This window comes from Periplaneta americana, chromosome 13 (genome assembly GCF_040183065.1).
Source record: "Periplaneta americana isolate PAMFEO1 chromosome 13, P.americana_PAMFEO1_priV1, whole genome shotgun sequence".
Classification (NCBI taxonomy): domain Eukaryota; kingdom Metazoa; phylum Arthropoda; class Insecta; order Blattodea; family Blattidae; genus Periplaneta; species Periplaneta americana.
Genome location: NC_091129.1, coordinates 5,653,525 through 5,675,140, shown reverse-complemented (window position 1 = coordinate 5,675,140; position 21,616 = coordinate 5,653,525). Strand labels below are relative to the sequence as shown.

At 36.0% G+C, this 21,616-nt stretch overlaps 1 protein-coding gene across 2 annotated transcripts in view; it reads right to left on the bottom strand.

Moving 5' to 3' along the window:
- LOC138711703 (alpha-tocopherol transfer protein-like) overlaps nucleotides 1–21,616 on the bottom strand; it is a 51,690-nt gene that overhangs the window by 13,496 nt on the left and 16,578 nt on the right. The window contains exon 7 of one of the 2 annotated variants that reach the window (XM_069842849.1): nucleotides 20,495–20,768. The exons of the other annotated variant lie outside the window; for it this stretch is intronic. Within the exon in view, the coding sequence (XP_069698950.1) occupies nucleotides 20,617–20,768 (152 nt within the window). The 3' untranslated portion in view covers nucleotides 20,495–20,616. Of the gene's footprint in view, nucleotides 1–20,494; nucleotides 20,769–21,616 lie in introns of those variants that run through there. 2 annotated transcript variants of the gene reach the window in all.

The following is a 21,616-nucleotide window of genomic DNA, read 5'->3' as shown; positions in this document are numbered from 1 at the left end:
GTGTGAATTGTGGGTCTCTATTACCACGGCATGGTTCGTCCTCAGATAGCGCCATGGCGGATAAAGGGGCTGGCTTCCGATATGGAGGGTAGCTGCGAATTTATTGAATAAGTAGTCCGCACAGCCGGTGAGGTGCGATCCTACAGCTTGGAGTTTCGGCGAAGGGCTGACAACACATCACCGTAAGAAAAGGAGGTTGTCACGAAATCCCAAGTGAAAAATCCATGGTAGCTCAGTTGGTAGAGCATTGGTGCGCTAAGCCAAATGTTCCGGTATCGATACCCGGCCACGGAAGAACTTTTCCCTTGAATTTATTCAAGTCTACTTCACACAAAGCGTTACCTGAGAGCTAGATTTGCATAATACGTGCGTTACTGGCTCGCAAAACTTTTGTCCGATATACTGTAGAGTTTTCCTTGTTCTTAAGTTGGTATTTGTACTCACCCCAGTCGGCAGGTGTCCTCCTTGCAGGTAACCAACCATGACCCACCCCTCCTCACAACAAGAAGGTTGACGACACGTAAGCTAGTTGATTCTAAAGTGAAAGAGAATCCTAGTGTCATATTTGAATAAACATGACATATTGTCGATCCTCCTCTAGCCACAGTTCTTTACGTTATAATGCACGTATAGTTTATTTTCTTTGACTGTTTTCATAGAAATAACACTACGTTAATTAAAGCTGGCACTAACAATCGACAGATTAATATTCTAAAAAAATGGTCTAAATAATTATATTAAGACAATTTTTTTTGGGACTGTCTATAATTTAAACCTTAATTGTCAATTGTATCCCGTGGGATATGCAGTTTAATTTACATTTTTCACACAAAAAAATAGGTATGCAGATTAACTCTCATATAGTAACGGAACGAAAATGTGGATGTAACGAACAAAAAATAAACAAATCATATAGAAAGAAGCAAATGTCTGTGCTTTCAACACCAAACATGATATTAGCTGACTGCTGATTTAGAACATGCAAAACATTTCTCCATCTATATTATTTTAATGTACAGAAGTACATATGATATTTCCATGCAGATATTCTGCGTCATCATACGATGAAAGACTAATGGAAAGGAGAAAAATTCTCTCCGGCGCCGGGATTTGAACCCGGGTTTTCAGCTCTACGTGCTGATGCTTTTATCCACTAAGCCACACCGGATACAACTCCGACGCCGGTTAGAATCGTCTCAGATTAAGCTCCAACTCTTGGGTTCCCTCTAGTGGCCGCCCTCTGCACTACGTCATAGATGTCTCCCGGCGCCGGAGAGAATTTTCTCCGTTCCATTACTCTTTCATCGTATGATGATGCGGAATATCTGCATGGAAATATCATATGTACTTCGGTACATTAAAATAACATATATGATATGCGTAAATCACTTCGTGATTTAAGACGGCGCTTATTCCGTCGGATCCCGGCCAACTAGTCACTCATATCGAGTGCACCTCAGCACATGTGTGGACTTCGGTCCTGCGTTCATAGACATCTATGACGTAGTGCAGAGGGCGGCCACTAGAGGGAACCCAAGAGTTGGAGCTTAATCTGAGACGATTCTAACCGGCGTCGGAGTTGTATCCGGTGTGGCTTAGTGGATAAAAGCATCAGGACGTAGAGCTGAAAACCCGGGTTCAAATCCCGGCGCCGGAGAGAATGTTTCTCCGTTCCATTACTCTTTCATCGTATTTCTCCATCTGTATATTTTTATAAATAATAGAACGGAGAGGAAATTAGTGAAAGTGTTTAATTTCAAGTAAAATCAAATTATAGTATGCCAGAGATAAACTTCTTCATTATTTCGTTTCTTTGCACTCCAGCTGGGTTTATGACATTTATTTGAAAACTGAATTTTCATCAATTTAAGTGTTAATGAAGAAACATTTTTGTAATGAAGAATGGTAGCTAATAAATGAAATACAACTTTCCTTTTTAATTTGTTATGATTAATATAATCAATAGCCACTCCAGTTACCATCATATCGTATAATGTTGTCTGTTCTTCTCATGGAAGTTACCAGCCCATTTATATAGCATTCAGACGTAAATACATCATCCCGAGCATCTTGTAGTATTTCCCATAACTGTTGTGACGTTTGGGATCCTGTGTTATCCAGGGTATCATTCACCTTGCGCTGAACTTCGGCCCAAACATTTTCCAGTGGATTGAGATCACGACTGTTTGGAACCCAAGGGACGAGTGAAAGATCCATTATTACAAACTGATGTTATATTGTATTTATACGTGCAGGAAAGATGAAAAATTGTCCTGGAATGTTCTATAATACTCAAGATAAATAAACAACATGTTTTAAACATTTCGCTGCAAAATTGACTTAATATTTCCATTTATGTAGGTTACATATACCGTTATTGCTCTAAAATGTTTTGGGTTCGATTAGCTCGGTATACCTGGGACTCAGAATTCGAATATCTCCCTCCCCAGAACATATGGAGTGGGGTATGTAGGTATATTGCCAACATAACGTCTCCCAGAGTTCACTTCCACGTTATTTCATAGGACAAAAGTTTTGCGAGCCAGTGTACGTTAACAGAAATCAGGAATTTCAAGTTATACAGAGTGTGTTTACACTCGATGTGGATTTCTGTCGTCTTCTCGGACCAGTCGAGTTATGTGAATAAAAAGAGAAACATTGAGACATTGTCGGATGAAGTTCCTGGGTAGCTCAGTCGGTAGGGTGTTGCTGCGGTAAGCCAAAAATCCCGTGATCGACACCCGGCTACGGAATAATTTTTCCCCTGAATTTATACAAGCCTGCTTCCCAGAGATCTTTTTATTTTAGTTGGTTATTTAACGACGCTGTATCAACTACGAGGTTATTTAGCGTCGATGAGATTGGTGATAGCGAGATGGTATTTGGCGAGATGGGGCCGAGGATTCGCCATAGATTACCTGGCATTCACCTTACGGTTGGGGAAAACCTCGGAAAAACCCAACCAGGTAATCAGCCCAAGCGGGGAACGAACCCGCGCCCGAGCGCAACTTCAGACCGGCAGGCAAGCGCCTTAACCGACTGAGCCACGCCGGTGGCCACAGAGATCTTTACCTGAAAGCTATATTAGGATAATTTACACTATTTATAAATTTCTTATATTCATTCGTTAATTAAAATGTAATGTTGATTTAGATAGAGGCAAAATATTATGACTCAATTATTTGAATTTATAAAGAGCAAGATTTACGTACCCTGCTATACATTCCAAGCTACTCTCACTTCTATTATGAAAAGTATAGAATTCAATGATTTACATGATTAATTGTTTGGTAATTTAATGTAAATTGGGCTTTTATTGGATCTTAGGCGATATATTTATTAGGGAATCATAATTATATCACGTTTAGGAAGAAAATACGTACCCTTGAAGTGACTTTTGGGTTTAAAACAGCTTTTATTATCCATATGAGAACTTCAGCATAGGAAGGCGCATTTATGATGTGAAATGCTTTTAATCGAGTGTTAAGCGCATCCTGAAAAAAAAACTCATTAATAAAATCAAGTTTTTTGTATTTGTTCGTTAGCAAACAGACGATATACTAGTAACTACACATGAGCATTTTAGGAACCATATTCAACTACACAGAGAAAATTCCGTCTGGATAACGCCTATATAGAACATCATTTGTGGTTCGGGGTTCTGAAGGCAAAAATATGGAAACATTTTGGGGTCAACTATACTTTGAAAATTGAAAAATAAATAAATCAATAAATAAATAAATAAATAAATAAATAAACAATAAAAAATAAAAAATAAAAAAATAAATACATACATACATAAACAAACAAACAAACAAATAAATAAAAAATAAATAAATAAATAAATAAATAAATAAATAAATAAATAAATAAATAAGGGTAAATAAGCAATACCTCGTCTCTGGAATTGGTTACCTAGTGATGTCAGGGACTGCCGGACTTTATCACTGTTCAAATTTAAATTGGAAAATTTTGTCTTGTTTAATGCTTTTTAGGTATTGCTAGAAGTGTTAATTTGTGTTTTTTACTCTAGATTAAAATCGCAAGTTTCTTGTTTATTTTACTTAGGCTAATTAGGATACAATTAATTATACTTAATCACTCATTTAAAGTTTGTGTGACTCCAACCTGTGTATATTTTTGTGTGACTTTACTTTGTTTATAGTATTTTTTTCCCTTTTTATTTCTGTTATTGTATTTGTATTTCTGGTGGTGTGGAAGAGAAGGACTCATGGCCTTAACTACACCAGAATAAATAAATAAATAAATAAATAAACTAAAAATAAAAACTAAATAAATACATACATACATAAACAAATAAAGAAACAAATAAATAAATAAGGATATATAAGCAATTACAAAAATAGTAAGTAAGTAAATAAGTAAAAAGTAAATAAATAAATAAGTAAATGTGTAAATAAATAAATAAATAAATTAATTAATTAATTAATAAGTAATTAAGTAAATAAGAAAATAAGTAAACAAACAAACAAATTATACACGTACTTCAGTTTAAAGAGAACTGGAACTTGACAAAATATAAACCCGAGAAGGAATAATACGTCCAAATGAAATGGGAATATGAATATTTATGAAATGAGGTATGCGTTATGTATTGAATAATTATTTGGTAAATTGACTGTTCTGTTTGCCAACAGTACTCAAACGTGCGAAATATTGCCAAAATCAGATGGTAGGTAAAAATTCCGAGAAGAGAGAAAGTACATATCTTACCATCAGACAGGTTACGCCTTTCTTGGTAGTAGTAAACGTTATTCTAGAAGCATGTCCAAGTGTATAATTTTCCAAGTCAAATACATATATATCTGAGAAGCAGTATTCTTCGCACATTCTGGCTTCATTTGACATTAAAACTACCTTAGCTATATCATCATGCGTATAATTAATTGCATCCTTTGTTAGATATTTTATCATAGTAACTCTGTCCCCTTCAGGTGTTAGTTGTGGCTTTGGACAGAAACAACTGTAACAACAGAAATTACATGTTTAGTACTAGATAATTATTTCTCCATGGTCACAATCAACAATAACAGGTTATTCACCGCTGTAGATATCATATAGATCAACACCAACGTCATCATAAACATCAATATTGCCATCCTTACTACCATAGAGCTCACATTAACAACCTGTAACATTACCAATACCACTACAGTTACCAGTATACCCATGTCAGCACAATGATCGTTCCTGTTTGGTATCACATTATTAAACTAACCGCCATCATGTTCAAGACTACAAGTCAGCCTTGAGTAGTATTAGCTCTGTCCCAATAACTTCCAGTAGGCATAAAATATTCATTATACCACCCACATAACCACGAATACCACCACCATCGCTATTCCTACCTACAGTGTGAAGTTCAACGCTAACACCTTAACATAAATATTTATTTATTATGACTATTACACTTTTACTACGTCATACAACTTTTGACCAATAAAACGGTACGAAAGGACCTCTTTCAAACAATCATGGCTGCTTATCGCACAATTTTATCGCGTCCCTAGCATTTGTTTAATTTTATCACTACCCTAGCATTTGTTTCTTTGTTTGCCAACATTTCAAACTGCATTGGTCTGGACGTCAAAAAAACAAAAAAAAAAAAAAAAAAAACAGATAATTACAAACTACTCCAGTAGATGTACAGCACTTTCAAATATGACTCGCATTGGAATTCAACAACAAAAATTAATAAAGATCACTGGTCATAGCTATGCATTTTCCCTGAAAAACTATTTACAAATAAATTAAGAGCACCACAGGCACTCAAAAGGTGAACTAATATTAAAAATGTATATAATGAATTTATAAATTATATTTTATCTACCCTTGCTGTGTTGCACCTCTCTTTTGGAGAGAGACATTTAAGCTAAATGATTTAGATATTATAAGATCACATAAGAATATTACATTTACATTATTTTAAAAATCTGTCAATATATAATTGACTTGAAAATTAAATAGAAAACTTCAACTAGAAAAAAGAATTTATATTCACAATGTATGAGCGGTGTCCTGGAACCGTTTACTTCTAGGATCCCAGTCGCACATCAAATCTGGAGTCAGAGACCTGAGTGTGTAGTACAAGTCTATGGACTGCTTGGTTCTCTCCATGCTGTTCTTGCAGCGTATCAACCAGCGTTCTAATCGGGCCTCGTGTAAACTGCCTGGTGAAGAAACAAAACAAACTACAGGTTTCCTAATTTGGTTATTTAGATACAGTGTGGGAGCTAGTGGATCAGTGAAAAAGGAGGAAGAAAATACCTCGGGAACGTTGGGAAACAACGCAATGACTCCATAATATTATTTTAAATTCATGAAGATTATGAAATGTCTTGGTGTCTGCTTCAAACCCATGAAATTTTGACCGAAAAAAAATGTGATCACCATTCTATCAAAAAAAGATACAGACAGAGAATATTATTATACATATAGTTATAGATGAAGTAAGGAAGAAAAAGGTGAGACTCAACAAATTAACACACAGACACACACTCACACATATATATGTATAACCCCAAAACGTTTCACTTTCATATCATCAATATAGCATTAATATGTATAATTATTAATGAAAAATAGCCATATCATTGCATTAACTACAATAATATTTCATTTCTAATGGTAATAATGTCATCAAACCACCTCAAGTTTTGTAGTTTTTAATATCCAATACACAGCTGTACCCAGAAAATTACACACCAAAGAAACGAACCTGTAAATTATTTCTAGTAAGTTAAATTTTTAATTACCTCCTTTTTGGTGCAAGAGGAACATTATTTCAATTCACGAAATTCACTCATCTTGTCCCCAACTTCACATGTGAAGTTGTAGAAATAATTGTATGGTGATACTGATGGATGCGTTATCTACACTGCACAATAATTTATATATATGTAAATTACTTTCACACAATAATTTTGGCATTATTTTGCAGATTATTTCATCTTTTGCTTCGAATTGTTAGTTGAAAAGTTTCATATGTTTATTATGTAGGCCTATGATGGAATCATGGGGTCAGCCGAAGTTTTCATTCAAATGTTCCTTATTTTGGACATTTTTTTCACTTATAACTCAATAAATTTGGAGTTTTTTATATAGTCTATCGAGGCTTGAATTTAGACGCGTAGAATTGTGAAGACTTGGCATAAATTTAACCCAGGTGTGTTCGGCGAGGGCATTTCTACCCTTTAAACGAGGAGCAACAGTGACGTAGAATTTCATTTAAGCGTGTGCCTGCATGCGATTCTGATATTCTACCTCGTTTAGGGACTAGAAACGGCCGCGCTAACATACCTGACTTAATAGATATAAAATAGTGTATTTTAACTAAACAAACGTATTGATTAACGTGAAACACATAGGTGTATATTGGTTACGTACCAGATTCTTCAGGCAGATGGGGCTCCATGGCTAGCCATTTCTTCAGAGCTTCTACTGCTTCCTTAACTCTTTGTTCATTTAGTCCAAATTCTTGCCAAATTTTTTGTACTACGTCTTTACCCGGGGCTCGGAATTCTTTCGCCATTATAATTCCCAGTCTGGTACTAAAAACAAATAAACATAAGTTTGTTTAATGAATGTGTATTGCTTATATTTAATGTTGTAACTTTAACAAGTGGAAATGATAATTCATTCTGAATCATTAGCTGTGCGTTACATATAATTGATTACGTAATAAAATTGAGAAGTGATGAATCAAAAAACGTTCAGCTCATCCGGAGACGAACGTTTTCCGTTACGAGGTGTTTGTGGGTGAAACTTCTATCATTAAGGATACCCAGCAATCATAAATGTAATTATTTTCTGGCATGCGCAAACATCAGAGTAAAATATGAAATATCTCTGCCAGCTTTGTCTTTAAAGTACCGAAGTATATATCTCCACATTTTTTCACACCTACAGTATATGCGAACTATATTCATCCCAGACATAACGTTCACAGGAATTAATTTTTAAAATTATAGACATTAAATTTCACTATGTTTAATTTCGGTTTTTAATAGAAGTCTGATTATATTTCGGCCAGTGTATGGGACCGGTGCTAACCAAGCATAGTGATGCACTTGGAGAGCTACTATAGGTAGCAAAATCCGGTTGCGAATGCCAGCTATAACGGCTGGGAGGATCATCGTGTTAACCACACGATATCTCCATTCTGGTTGGATGATCGTCCACCTCTGCTTCGGCATGTAGGCGTGAGGCCAGCAGCCGGCTGGTCGGTCTAGGCCCTTCACGGGCTGTAGCGCCATGGATTATTAAAAGAAGACTGATGCATCACCTTTGAGCATTTGCACCACTGCTTGTAAACTGTAAACTGAAATAACTCCGTCTTCCGCATTTTGTATCTCCCGTCGAGTCAGTATGGGATGCAAGAATTCTTTTTCAATCAAGTTTTAATTGTATTTCTCTTTCATTCGGTTCGTTTCTTTTTCTCGTTATTAACGTATTGAGTACAGAGATCGCACTGATATTTTTCGGTATGACAAAATATTTGTTAAATTCAGTAGTAAACTAACGCAAAACAAAGTCTAGTACTCAAACTCGACATTCTTTTCTACATAATAGGCCACGTAATCTTCATAAATTTCTGAATTGTTCTTACTACCATCAAAGAAATATCTTGAAGTATTTGCTAGCTTGTAATGCCTTTTGTGCGAGATCGTGCGTATTTGCTTGGTTTCCTCACAAAACCAATCCCTGGAAAGTCTAAAATTCCACATTCTATATTCCCAACCTAACACAAATAACAATTTCCCTCTTCTTACCGCTTAAGTGACATATTGATTTTACTGCTTTAGGCTTTTAACATATTATTTTTAGAGACGTTCAATATAGCAATAATTATAAATTGGAAACTTACCACTGCAATTTCACCTAAATTGCACTCTTAATTATTTTTTTCAAATATTTGCAAAAATTAAGTAAACTCTACAACTCCACTAAAGTTACTGCATTCGTGATGCAAGTAATATTAAGGAAGCCGTGAAAAAATCAACAAGATTCCAGACTCATCACAGACTGGGGTAAAAAAAAGACAGACGTATATCACGGCCTGCTGGAGTATAGTAAACACAGAAAATATTTTAAAGCAACAATGTTGAAGATAGATATCTTTGTTTTGCAAATTTGCCGTCATTGTACAGAAACCAAGATGGACATTTCATTGCAACTAATTAGAAGTTCCTCTTTCAGGTATGTAATAAACGATCTACGCACAAAATAATGTACGATACACAAGCGGTATGTTTTTTTTTTTTTCAATTCTCGGAAATTAAAAAAAGCTCAACTACGTTTCGCTTTTTCAAAATTTTCCTCGAACTTGAAAACTTCAACATACTGCTCTTGTAACGCATATTACTATTTCAGTATAGATTCAGTGAACTGTCTAATACCTTCTATGATATTCTCATCGCTTTTTGGCTGCTTACAATGCTTCCCTCTTTTATCCCTTCCATAAGAACATTCACTGCCTCTTCTTGTTTCTCCAGAACCTACTGTGTGTAAAGGACGACTATTAACATATAAAGATTTCATTAAGAAAAACGTCGAGTCTCGAACACTCTTTTGGTTACTGCGTTAGAAATAGAAGGCAGTGGATGGTCTACTGCCACCAGCACACACGAAAATTCCATTCCAGGACTATTTTCATTCAGCATTTGCTCTCTTAGGCTTTTCAGGATTAGACTCAAACGGTGAAACTACGAAAATATATAATCAAAAATCTGTGTCTGTCTTATGTTGAAATAATGACATATAAATTGCTAAAATAACGTTATAAATCCAAATATATTGCAAAATACTCTTGCATGTCCATAATTTATTTTCAGCAAGAGTGTATAAGTAATTTTAATTTTAAATTGATTCTTTCAAAGTGACTTCAAGATTAATTGGAATAACAACATAAGTAGGAATAGTAATTATTACAGGATATTATAGGCTACTTCTCGAAGACCGTCGTATTTCGAAATATGACTTTCTGGGCTTATAATAATTTTCATCCATAAAGTCATGTTTACAAATGTAACTCTTGAATTCATATTATGGCAATCTGGCTATGCTTACGTTTTCATAATTAACGTCACATTCTAAAATAATACTCTCTGGATACAAAAAAAAAAAAAAACGCCAGATGTAGCTTTCTTCGTGCAAAACGTGTAGTGATAACAAGGCAAGGTCTAAAGCACTATTGAAATATGCATTGTTGCTATTAAACTAATTACAAAAGTCTATGAGCACTATGACATCCTAACTGTCCTCTAGCGGGTAATTTTGGAAGCTGAGTTATGACAAGTTACCTGTTAAAAGTGCATCTCAAAATGATTCCTTCTATAACAGTAATTCAGAACTGCTCAATTTTGAGTTTTAACATCCAGCTCTCTTCTTATTTAATACATCATAAAGAACAATAATACAACACCTACCAACTACTCAGCTAGTTCGCTGAAGCTGACGACTCTGGTTAAATTTTACTCCGACGAATAACAACATCGGTTATAAAGTACATAATTTGATGGAGGTTTATTTTTCGAGATAATGCCATTAATTCACCACTTTCTTTTAGTTCCTTTCCTTCCATAACATCCACTTGTACATCAATTTCGAAATACTTCATAAAGTCAGAATGAAACAAAAAATGTGAGGATTTGAACTGAATTAGTTGTATGGAAGACCTAATAAAATTAATACATGTGCTTCGAAATACCGCTAAATTCTGCAATTAGGTTGTACTTCATTAAGAAGAATAGAAAGCAACTGACTGTTGAACTAACAGTGACGACCCTATATGACGTCATGTGATATAAAATCGTACTTAGCTAGTTCCGGCCCAACTCTCAGATTTGCAGACGTCCGTCACTCCGTGGTTCCCAACTCTCACTGACTTGTTACTTGCAGATTGTGTTATAATATGAAATCGGTGGACCATGTTTGTATAATATGTCTCAAAATTGAATATACGCCAATTTTTTTATCGCATGTTATTTTAAAGGACGATAGTGGACATATACAGGGTGATTCACGAGAATTTACCGTCCCTTGCGAAGCTTGGTTCCGAAGACATTCTGAACCAGTGGCGTATACTAGTTTAAGGGCCTGGGCTACCACTGACCGTATTATTACACAAAATATATTTTAAAATCCCTATAATAAAATTCCTTACCTATTTATATGTGAATTCCAGACGTCTTGATTGGGACGAAAATACTTTGATGACTTCTTCATTGAAATTACAGCTGGGCCGCTTGCGAAGTTTCTTTAGAAATGACTTTTCAGTGGACATCAGTGCCAAGCCGGATAAACGTTCTTGTGTATGAGTTGGTCTACAGTAGGATTTTATTCTCTTCAACGCAGAAAATGTTCTTTCTACCGATGCTGACGTAGCTGGTATTGTCACAATTAATGTTGCCAATTTAAGGACTTCAGGAATAACTTAGGTTCAGCTGGTTTTCATATATGGCAGATAATATTTCATGGATAGGTTTGTTCGAAAAATCAAAGACTTCTGCTGAATATATTACACTTAATTCATTTTTCAAACGTAGTTGATCAAAGTGACTGTTATAGGACTGAAATAATTTGTTTAGTGCCTCATTCGGGAAGTTTTCTCTATAAGCAGAAAATGTTTGAGAATCTAGAAGGTGTGTGAACTGAAGCTTTCCACAATCAGTAAATCTGTCAGTAATTTCCATGTGCATAAGATCTAGTAAGCTGTAGTACAGCTGCCTTTATTTCAATTCATCATCTCCTTTTCTTCGCTTTAATGGTGGTTCCATTGTATTGTCTGAAGAATTTTCATTTTCCATATTACTCCATATGGACGGAAACCCACTACGTCTGAACTCGGATATAGTATTTTTTAACTTTGATACCTCTTGCAAGCAGTATGCTATGTCTACACTTTTTGTCTGAAGAATATTTTAGAGCACATCTGTATGTGCGAACACTCTAGCATAGACTTCAAGAAGAAATATATTCTGAAACTGTGTGAAAGAATACAAATATCCTTGAGCCTGCACAATTACATCATCATCCCAGTTTTCTTCAGAGTCATTACAAATGATATTTTTAAAGAAAGCAGTCAGTTGTTCTCTGTATTCCTTTACTGTATTTACAAGCCGAGATGTAAAATTCCATCTAGTTGGTGCTACTTTTGGGAATTTCTTTTTCATAAATTCCTTGAGTTTTTCTGAACTTTTAGGAGATGATGAGAAAAATGCAGCTAAACCCGACAGTGTTTTGAAAAAAAAATGCGGCATTCTGGAATGGTTGAAGTAGTTTGTTGCAAAACTAAATTAAGAATATGGCTGTAACAATGGACAAATAATGCTTGAGGATACTTTTCTTGAACTTTTGTTTTTAAGCCATTAATATTTCCCGCCATAACTGAAGCACCATCGTATGTCTGTGCAATTAACTTATTGCCGACATTGTATTCTGCTATAACACCTTCCACATGCTGAAACAAAGCAGCAGCAGTTTTGCCCGAACTGACATTTGTGAATCCTATAAACCGTTCTTGAACATTGGCAGTACTGTCGACGTATCTTAAAACAGTGGACAGTTGACTCTGATTAGAGCAATCACTTGTTTCATCAACAACAATGGCAACAAAAGGTGCTTCTTCTATTTCAGATTTTATGTTCTTTATCATAATCCCACTTATAGCAAATATTAAGTCATTCTGAATTGCGGGAGAAATACCACGGAATACTGTTGAACTCTCAAGATGATTGGCCAGTAAATGGTCAAATTCACTTAAGGAACTTAAATATTCAATATAATTTCCTCTATTGTCTGATTACACACTCTCATTATGACCCCGAAAGCCAATTCTTTTTTTCCTAGAAAGCAGACTGCGTTAATAAGACGCAGTAAAATCTCCCGATTTTTTTTCACAAGAGCATTGTGTTGGTTGATGTGTAGAGCTTTTTGCTTATCTAGCTGTAAATCAATTCTTGTCTTCCAAAAGTTTGCAAAGTTCATGCTACTATAAATATGAGCTTTTGATTTGTCGTGTTTTAGGATTGCCGTTCGAAGGGAGTTCATATTAGAAAACCCCTCTTTTGACCACATATTAGTTTCGCGGCTAAATAACAAACATGGCCAGCAAAATAGTTTAGATAGTTTAGAACTACCACACAACCAATTCCACTTACCATATGATGTTGAAGTGAAATGGCGTGTTGAGTGTAAGAGAAGGCCATACATCTTTAACTCTGCCAGGTTAAATAAAGACATTATTATTATTATTATTATTATTATTATTATTATTATTATTATTATTATTATTATTATTATTATTATCATTATTATTATTATTATTATTATTGTTATTATAATAATAATAATAATAATAATAATAATAATAATAATAATTATTATTATTATTATTATTATTATTATTATTATTATTATTATTATTATTATTATTGAAAAGCGTTTTAGAGACGACTTCATATTAGTGTAACTCTGAAAATATTGATCTAAGGATCCATGTATATATGGCATTTTTGTTTTCTCAAAAATGCCTTCGAAATCAAGCTCCGTAAGTGGGGTTAATTCCTTCTGAATCATGCTGTACAATGTTAACTCTTAAACACCTTACAAATGTGCTGTGGGGTGCAGCTGACTATGAAGACCAAGGACTTGTCTTTATTTCAGACATCGCGTCACCTCAATCCTGGACTCCAGAGGAATATCTCAAGGGCCGGAGAGGCTCGCATAAACAAGTCTGCCGACCCGTGCAGTAAAGGCTATCTTCCCTCTCTATTAATATCTGCATACAGACCACTGCAATGCTGGAAGTGTTCTGTGACATTGAAAAATCCCCTTGCAGAACGAAAGGTTATATTTGATCGTATCAAGTTCTGCACATTTAAAGGACAAACTTAAAATTATGTCTGTCATCTATTATCATAACACACCGCTCTCCTAAACAGACTAAGCATATTGGGAATTCAGTCAATGGCTTTTTCAAAACACGCTAAGAAATATTTCATTCAATCATCCATTAATTCATTCATTCATTGTCCTCCCCGAGGTCAGACCTTTCACTGCAAACCCAGGTTTCTCAACTCTTCCCTATTTTCTGTCTTCCTCTTTGTCTCCACATATGATCGAAAATATATCTTAACCTTGTCTATCATCTGATATCTTCTTCTGCCCCGAACTCTTCTCCCGTTCACCATTTCTTCCAGTGCATCATTCAGTAGGCAGTTTCTTCTCAGCCAGTGACCCAACTAATTCCTTTTCCTCTTCCTGATCAGTTTCAGCATCATTCTTTCTTCACCCACACTTTCCAACGCAGCTTCATTTCTTATTCTGTCCGTCCACTTCACAAGTTGCATTCTTCCCCATATCCACATTACAAATGCTTCTATTCGCTTCTCTTCACGTCGTCGTAATGTCTATGTTTCTACCCCGTAAATGCCACACTCCATAGAATACACTTCACTAGTGTCTTCTTTAGTTCTTATTTCAGAGGTACGCAGAAGACGCGCCTTTTTCTATTAAAAGCTCCTTTGCCATTACTACCCTCCTTTTGTCTTCCTGGCAGCAACTCATGTTACTGCCCAAGTATCTGAAGCTGACCACTTGCTCTACTGCTTCATTTAGAATTCGAAATTTTACCTTCTTTATTTTTCTTCCTGTAACCATGGTCTTCGTCTTGTTTGCATGTATCTTCATCCCATACTGCTCACAGCTGTCATTTAGCTCCAGTAGCATATTCTTTAGTATCTTTTTCTCTTCTGCTAATAACGTTATATCAGCAGCAAATCTCACGCACTTTATTTTTTCCTCCAACTATGAGACAAATTTTATCTCGAGAAGGAAGCGAAAACAAACAAAATTGTGTTAAGGTTTTTTGTTTGAAATATCTCAAAGAGTCACCCTTTAAAATTAACGATATTTTATTGCGGTTCAATCTACTTATTACTGGTGATATTTATTAAAAAGTCTACACCTGAAGATGTAACGGTTAGCGCGTCTGGCCGCGAAATCAGGTGGCCCGGTTTCGAATCCAGGTCGGAAGAAATTACCTTGATTGAGGTTATTCCGGGGGTATTCCTCAACGCAATATGAGGAAATGTTGGATAACTATCGGTGCTGCACCCCGGACTCATTTCAGCGGCATTATCACCTTCATCTCATTCAGACGATAAATAATCTAAGATGTTTGATAAAGCGTCGTAAAATAACCTACTAAAATTAAAAATTTACTCGTGATTAATTTATGAACGTCGAAACATTTTTAAACATGGTCGTAGTTAATACTTGAAATAAAAGTAATGTTGAAGTAAATATACTTCATAATAGAGGAAAACGAAGAGCAAGTTGTGTGTGATGAAACAACATTCGCCCACTTGTGCTGTTTGTTTTTAAGATGTCACATAGTGCTCAGATATGTGAGGATGAGTGATCACTAGAGCGGTGCAGACGGAGCACATGACAGACAGAATGGCGTCATAGCGAGGGTTCCGACGTTACCCGGCGTGTTCCCTGTGTACAAGCGACGGTCATGTACACGATGTGTTGACGTACAGACGGCACAATAGAAATGACACAGTTCCCTAACGTTTCTACAATTAATTTCCTGCAGATACTTTAATAAGATATCAAAATTGAAAAACTAATTAACCATTTCATCCTAAACAAATAATATATACTTTACATGTATGATTTCATACAAAACGCAAACAAAATCACTGTTTATTTGTAACGGGTTCATGATAGTCTATTCCCATAAGAACTTGAACTATTGTATTTTGTCTTTTTCTTTTCTTTGCAATGAGTGTGAGTTATTAATGCACATGTTATACGTTATCACTTTTCTTCCAAATATTGTTACAGTGCACAACAAATGACATTTGTAAGTTATTAACAGAAAACGATTATCGTCTATCTGATAGCATGGCCTTATACACCGTGTTCCGCTTATAAGTATAACAAAAGAAATAGCTATAACTTCTGAATTAATACAAGTATATAGTTGAAACCAACTGCTACAAAGAATGAAAACTGGGAATTTTTGTTACCTTATGTTCCATAAACCTCAACATGGCTTCCATTGGTGGCACGGGAAATATCCAACCGGTATTCAACCTCGACCCAAGTGTTATGAAGCATCTGTGGTGTAACATTGTTGACAGCAGCGTAAATTCTTTCTTGTAAGTCTGCCAAATCACGTACTGGCGTCCTGTAGACCTGGTCCTTAACAAACCCCCACAGGAAAAAATCAGGTGGTGTTAGATCTGGTGATCTGGCAGGCCATGTGATGTACGGTGATCCTCTTCCGATCCATCTTGCAGGGAATTGTTCGTCTAAGAATGTGCGAACCATGTTGGCAAAGTGTGGTGGAGCCCCATCTTGCTGGAAAATTGCTCCATCTGGGAGTTGTGGCACAGCATACAGTTGCAACATATCCAGGTACGTGTTTGCAGTGACTGTCTTTTCAGCAAAGAAATAGGGACCAATGATTCTGTCACGCATGATCCCACACCAAACATTCCATTTAGGGGAATCCCGTTGGTGTTCAATTACGACACTTGGATTTTCCGACCCCCAGATGCGACAATTGTGTCGGTTTATTTTTCCACTGACGTGGAAGGTTGCCTCATCTGAGAAACAGACTCGAGTTAGAAATGTGTCGTCATCGTCCACTTTATCCAACATTGTTTCTGCAAAGCGTTTTCGTTCCAGTTTATCATTCGGCGTAATCATCTGATGAAGTTGCAGCTTGTACGCTCGCAAACGCAATCTTTTATGGAGCACTGTATGCACTGTTGTTGGTGGGATGTTCAACTGCACACTAGCCTGTCGAATGGATTTCCGCGGGCTTCTCTGAAATGCCTCGCGAATGCGTTCGACATTTTCGTCAGACACTTTACGCTTGGAATGTTTACTTGCATTAGACAACAAACTTCCTGTTTCTCTGAGCTGCCTATCCCATTTCATTATTGAGACGTACGTCGGTACAGCTTCCCTCGGTCTAAGATTGTACTGACGGCGAAACAAGCGCTGTACACGAATTATGGATCTATGTTCTGCTAATGACAGCACACAAAAGGCTTTCTGCTGTGGCGTCCACATGCTGACTGACTAAAGATACGATACGAATTCTCTTATTTAATGATCTGCGCATGCGTGAGTCTTCTAAAAATAAGTAACAACAATGGATTAAAACTTCCCAATTTCCTCTTTACAATGGTACCAATCTTAACCCATTTGCATGCATTGTTATGAAATTATAACTATTTCTTTTATTATACTTATAAGCGGAACACGGTGTATGTGGAGAAGCTTCTTTCTACTTCTGTTGAGACAACTGGGGCATACGTAAAATCCTGTGCAACATCTTTTTAAACTTCTATTAGTTCTTCAAAGGAATCCTTATCTCCAGGAATACTGTCACTAATCTTGCAAAGTTTATAATATCCACCATTTTTTCAACATATTTGTTATTTTCGCAGATATTATTTTAGCAATTTTATCGTCTACTTGAGTCACTTTCTTCCAGATATTTCGCAATAGGAAAAACTGATCAACCAGTTTTGTACCAGACTTTTCTAAAGCTCTTATGCAATCACGAATAAACCCTTAATTGGATTCAATGTATTCCAATTGTTGTTTTATGCTTGAATCAACCAACAGACGTTGGGCTAGTGGTATTGCAAATGCATCTTTCACATCAAATGATTGAATAACATTCTGGACATGGTCGAAATATTTACAGTAATAAATGCAGGCCTTCAATCAGGAATCCCATCGAGTAAGTATAGGAGAAGGAGGAAGAGATACACCAGGACACATCTTCTTGAATGCTTAACAAAACGCATCACACATTTCTTCATGGAACACGGATGAAGAACTATGACCCTGCTCACATTTTTCGCCTTTTTTTTTCAACTTCATGAGGGCACGTTTGTGTACATCCCTATTTACATGTCTTAGAATATTACATGCTCTATTTACTGAAACTGATATTTTACACAATTTGCAGAATAGTTTATCTTCTCTGCAACAAAAAATATCACCATATTCGGAAATAAGTCTCTTAAACTTCGCCGAACGAATTTTCTCCCCCTCAGGCATCGTAACACTAGAACCGAACTGTTCTTATGTTTCTTCAGTACTGACGTTTGCTTTACCAAGCTGTACCTACTGCTTGCAGCTATCCTGTGTACAGCAGTCAGACCTCTGCGGGTACACAAGGTGAATTTACAACCCTTGCCCTGATGCCGGTGTGTCGAAAAACTGCTCCCTTTGCACTGCTGTAGTGATCACTGTTTCGAGGTTGTATTAAAATGATTTGTGCTTGAAGCGTGTGTTAATACAGACTTGCAGACTGACAACCCCTTGTGCAGTGCATACAAACATGTTACGTCGTTAGCAAAGCCGGCGTGTATCGCAGCTTGCGTCACACCAGCACAACCCTTGAGTGCACGGCCATTATCGAGTATGCAGGCCAACTATGTGTTGTGGTTCAACATATCGTGACCTCCACATCATAGCTGGTCACATGTCTGTCAAAAGTACGATCAGATTGTTTTAGTGTAATTTATTTGTGCAACTGTTTAGAGATACGAGTTTATTGACGGGAAGTAAGTTAGCAAGTTGAAAAACATTGTTCTATTGCAGTGAGAAAAACTTTGCCAAAGTCTGATTCTCAATATGATGCGACTGACTGGTCTGGGGTTAAAATTTCAAATGTACGTGGACGAAAAAAAAAAAAAAAAGACTTCTCCCATTTTTTTACCGATTGATATTAGATAGGCCTATACACGGATTGTAAAGAAAATGGTGGCAACAATACTGGAAATGTGTCATGGTTTCCTGCAACTCGGTATGAAATATTTCGTATGAAACAATTATGTCCAAAGGGAAGCAAAAACGGATAAAATTGTATTAAGTTCTTTTGTTTGAAATATGTCAAATAATAACCCCAGGAATTATTACGACATTACTTTCTGTTTGACTTGTTTGCTGGAAACGGAGAAAAGACATAACGTATCTTAAATTCTTATTGCAGGACGCAACACAGTTTTATTTTCTTCTTATTTATTTATTTAATTATATACTCTTCATTATGTCTTACAACGCACTATTAATATTACTGCTAGTCTGTACACCGACATTAATGCCTTGTTTAATATTTCCATCATAAACAGTTATTCTTTCTCTACTGTTAATCCGTATTAATTGCGACGGTAATATAATTAATATATAAATTAGGAGTAAGCACAAAATATTTAGTTTTAGCAACTTTCATCCTAAAACTAGATTCTTCTACTGCTTTCAATAATAATATTCACCATTTTACTAAATTTGAAATGTTCCTCGAAAATGTCCGAGGCCTTCTTTTTTAATTCTTTAGTTGAGAGTCGGGTAGTATCGGTCATCGGGTAATATCGGTCAGTGAGTTTCTTTCATCTACCACACGATGATAGTACCTGATTGACATGGTTACGTTTCTGTGATGTCGCATAGAGAAACGTAACCATGTCAATCAGGTACTACCATATGGTGGTAGATGAAAGAAACGCACTGTCCGATATTACCCGATGTCCGATACTACCCGACTCTCCCCTAAATTTCACATAACAGCGTTTCCTCTTTAAAATTTTTAGTAATGACTTCTTACATCAAAGAACATAGAAGGAATGTTTTAAATTATCGATTTAGACATTGAACTTCCACATTTATGTCGGACTGGGTAGGGTAGTCGATATAGCGCTAGCCTTCTGATGCTCGAGGTTGCGTGTTAGGTCCCGGCCCAGGTCGAAGACATTTAAGTGAGCTTAAATGCGACAGGCTCATGTCAGTAGAATCTATGTGTACAGAGCACACTCGTTATTGATTGCTGATGTGTAGCAGGGTAGCAGAACGCTCCGCTAGCTCCACTATACTTTTTCACTGGTGGTTCTACAGGCCTGCATAAATATAACGATGTGATAAAGGCGGTTGTTGGAAAATTCTAATCAAAAGGTATTAATTTTCCTTTGCAAATATTCCATTAACAAAATCACCAACAATCCACAAATAAGTCGCAATTGCGGTAAATCAGTGAACAGTCCGTCTCTGCAGGTCCCTCCTGCACGCTGTAGAAAAACACGTTTGTCATCTTGCAGTCCATAATAGCAGTACAATAACGCTGGACGTTCCATATTATGTGCGGTTGAATTTGCAGTAACAGCAATAAACATTAATAAAAACACAAAACTTAAAGATAAACTAGAAATGTACAATAATGCCCTGCATAAATTCTAGTTGTTAGTCTGGATCAGATCTCGTTCTCTATTTTTAGGCACTTCCTTCTAAACTCACCATTTTCCATTTTACTGTATTACGTTTTGGAACAACTTAAAAGAAGTAAAGCACCTACTTGTGGTACAGAACATCAGCCTAAGTCCACGTATGTCTCATAACCAGACAGTTGAGACGAATACAGGGTCGAAAGAAAGATGTCACCTTAAAGCTTTAATGCATTTATTACATAGGCTAATATAATAAACAAAATAGACGTCTATTATCATTTGCATATAGAGTTAACTCATTTACTTGTCCGTGAATGTTACAAAATTTAACTTGAATTTAGTCAACATTGAGCTCCTTGAAGGAACCCTCAAATCCGAAGAGATCATCAGAGTTTAAGGCACCTCCTTGCCTTTTGCTCTCGTCAGACTTGAAGTTTTCTTGTAGCTTAAACCAGTCACGGTAACTGTCTACTTTCTTAAGCCACAGATCTGAAACAGTCCCAGCAAGATGTTAGACAGCAGCAAAACAAGATGTAGAAGAAAATTAGATAGAAATTGGGACCAATGTAAGACACATTGTATTACCTTTGTTGTTTTAATGTAGTAAAGCCTTTTTAATTGAAAGTCATTAATGTGTTAAAACAAACTCTTTCAGTACCTCAAGTAGGATTTTTAACATATCAAATAGTCTCTAAGTAAAGGAAGAAATAACTCTATAGTTATTTAAAGATGTAATACAGAGACATCATTTTATTTTTACTAAAATGTTTAATATCAACCTTTAGAGAACCGGAAACACCGCTTGCTCCCCCCTCCAAGACTGGAGTTCGATGATACTGGCGTAAAATACAAATCACTCTACTAGGTATAGGAAGGAAGAAAAGTAGTTCATCCATTTACGTAAACTAGGAAATATCGCGATTTTGAGTTTGATAATTTTCATTAGGTTTTTCTTTAATCAAAGTACAGTACTGTATTAAGAATAAGTGTTTTTACTCACGAACTGAGGTATCCATGCGAACGTATTCATTATGCAGTGTATACTGTCTACAGCACATTAGCGTACAATATAGAGAAAGATGTTAAACTGAAAAATAATCATAATATGAATATTTAAACACAATTTTGAAAATCGTGGCCGTTCATTTCGATACAGGCTTCAGTTCTTTTATGCATATTATCGCACTATAGACTATTGCATCTAATTCCAATTGCCAGTTTCGTCCTTCGTACTAGTAACTCATGTTGAAATAATTCAATCTTCACTTCTGCCCGACCCGAAAATATAAAATTATTCAGACATGCTATCTACTGTCCGTCCAAGTGGTTATGCCGCA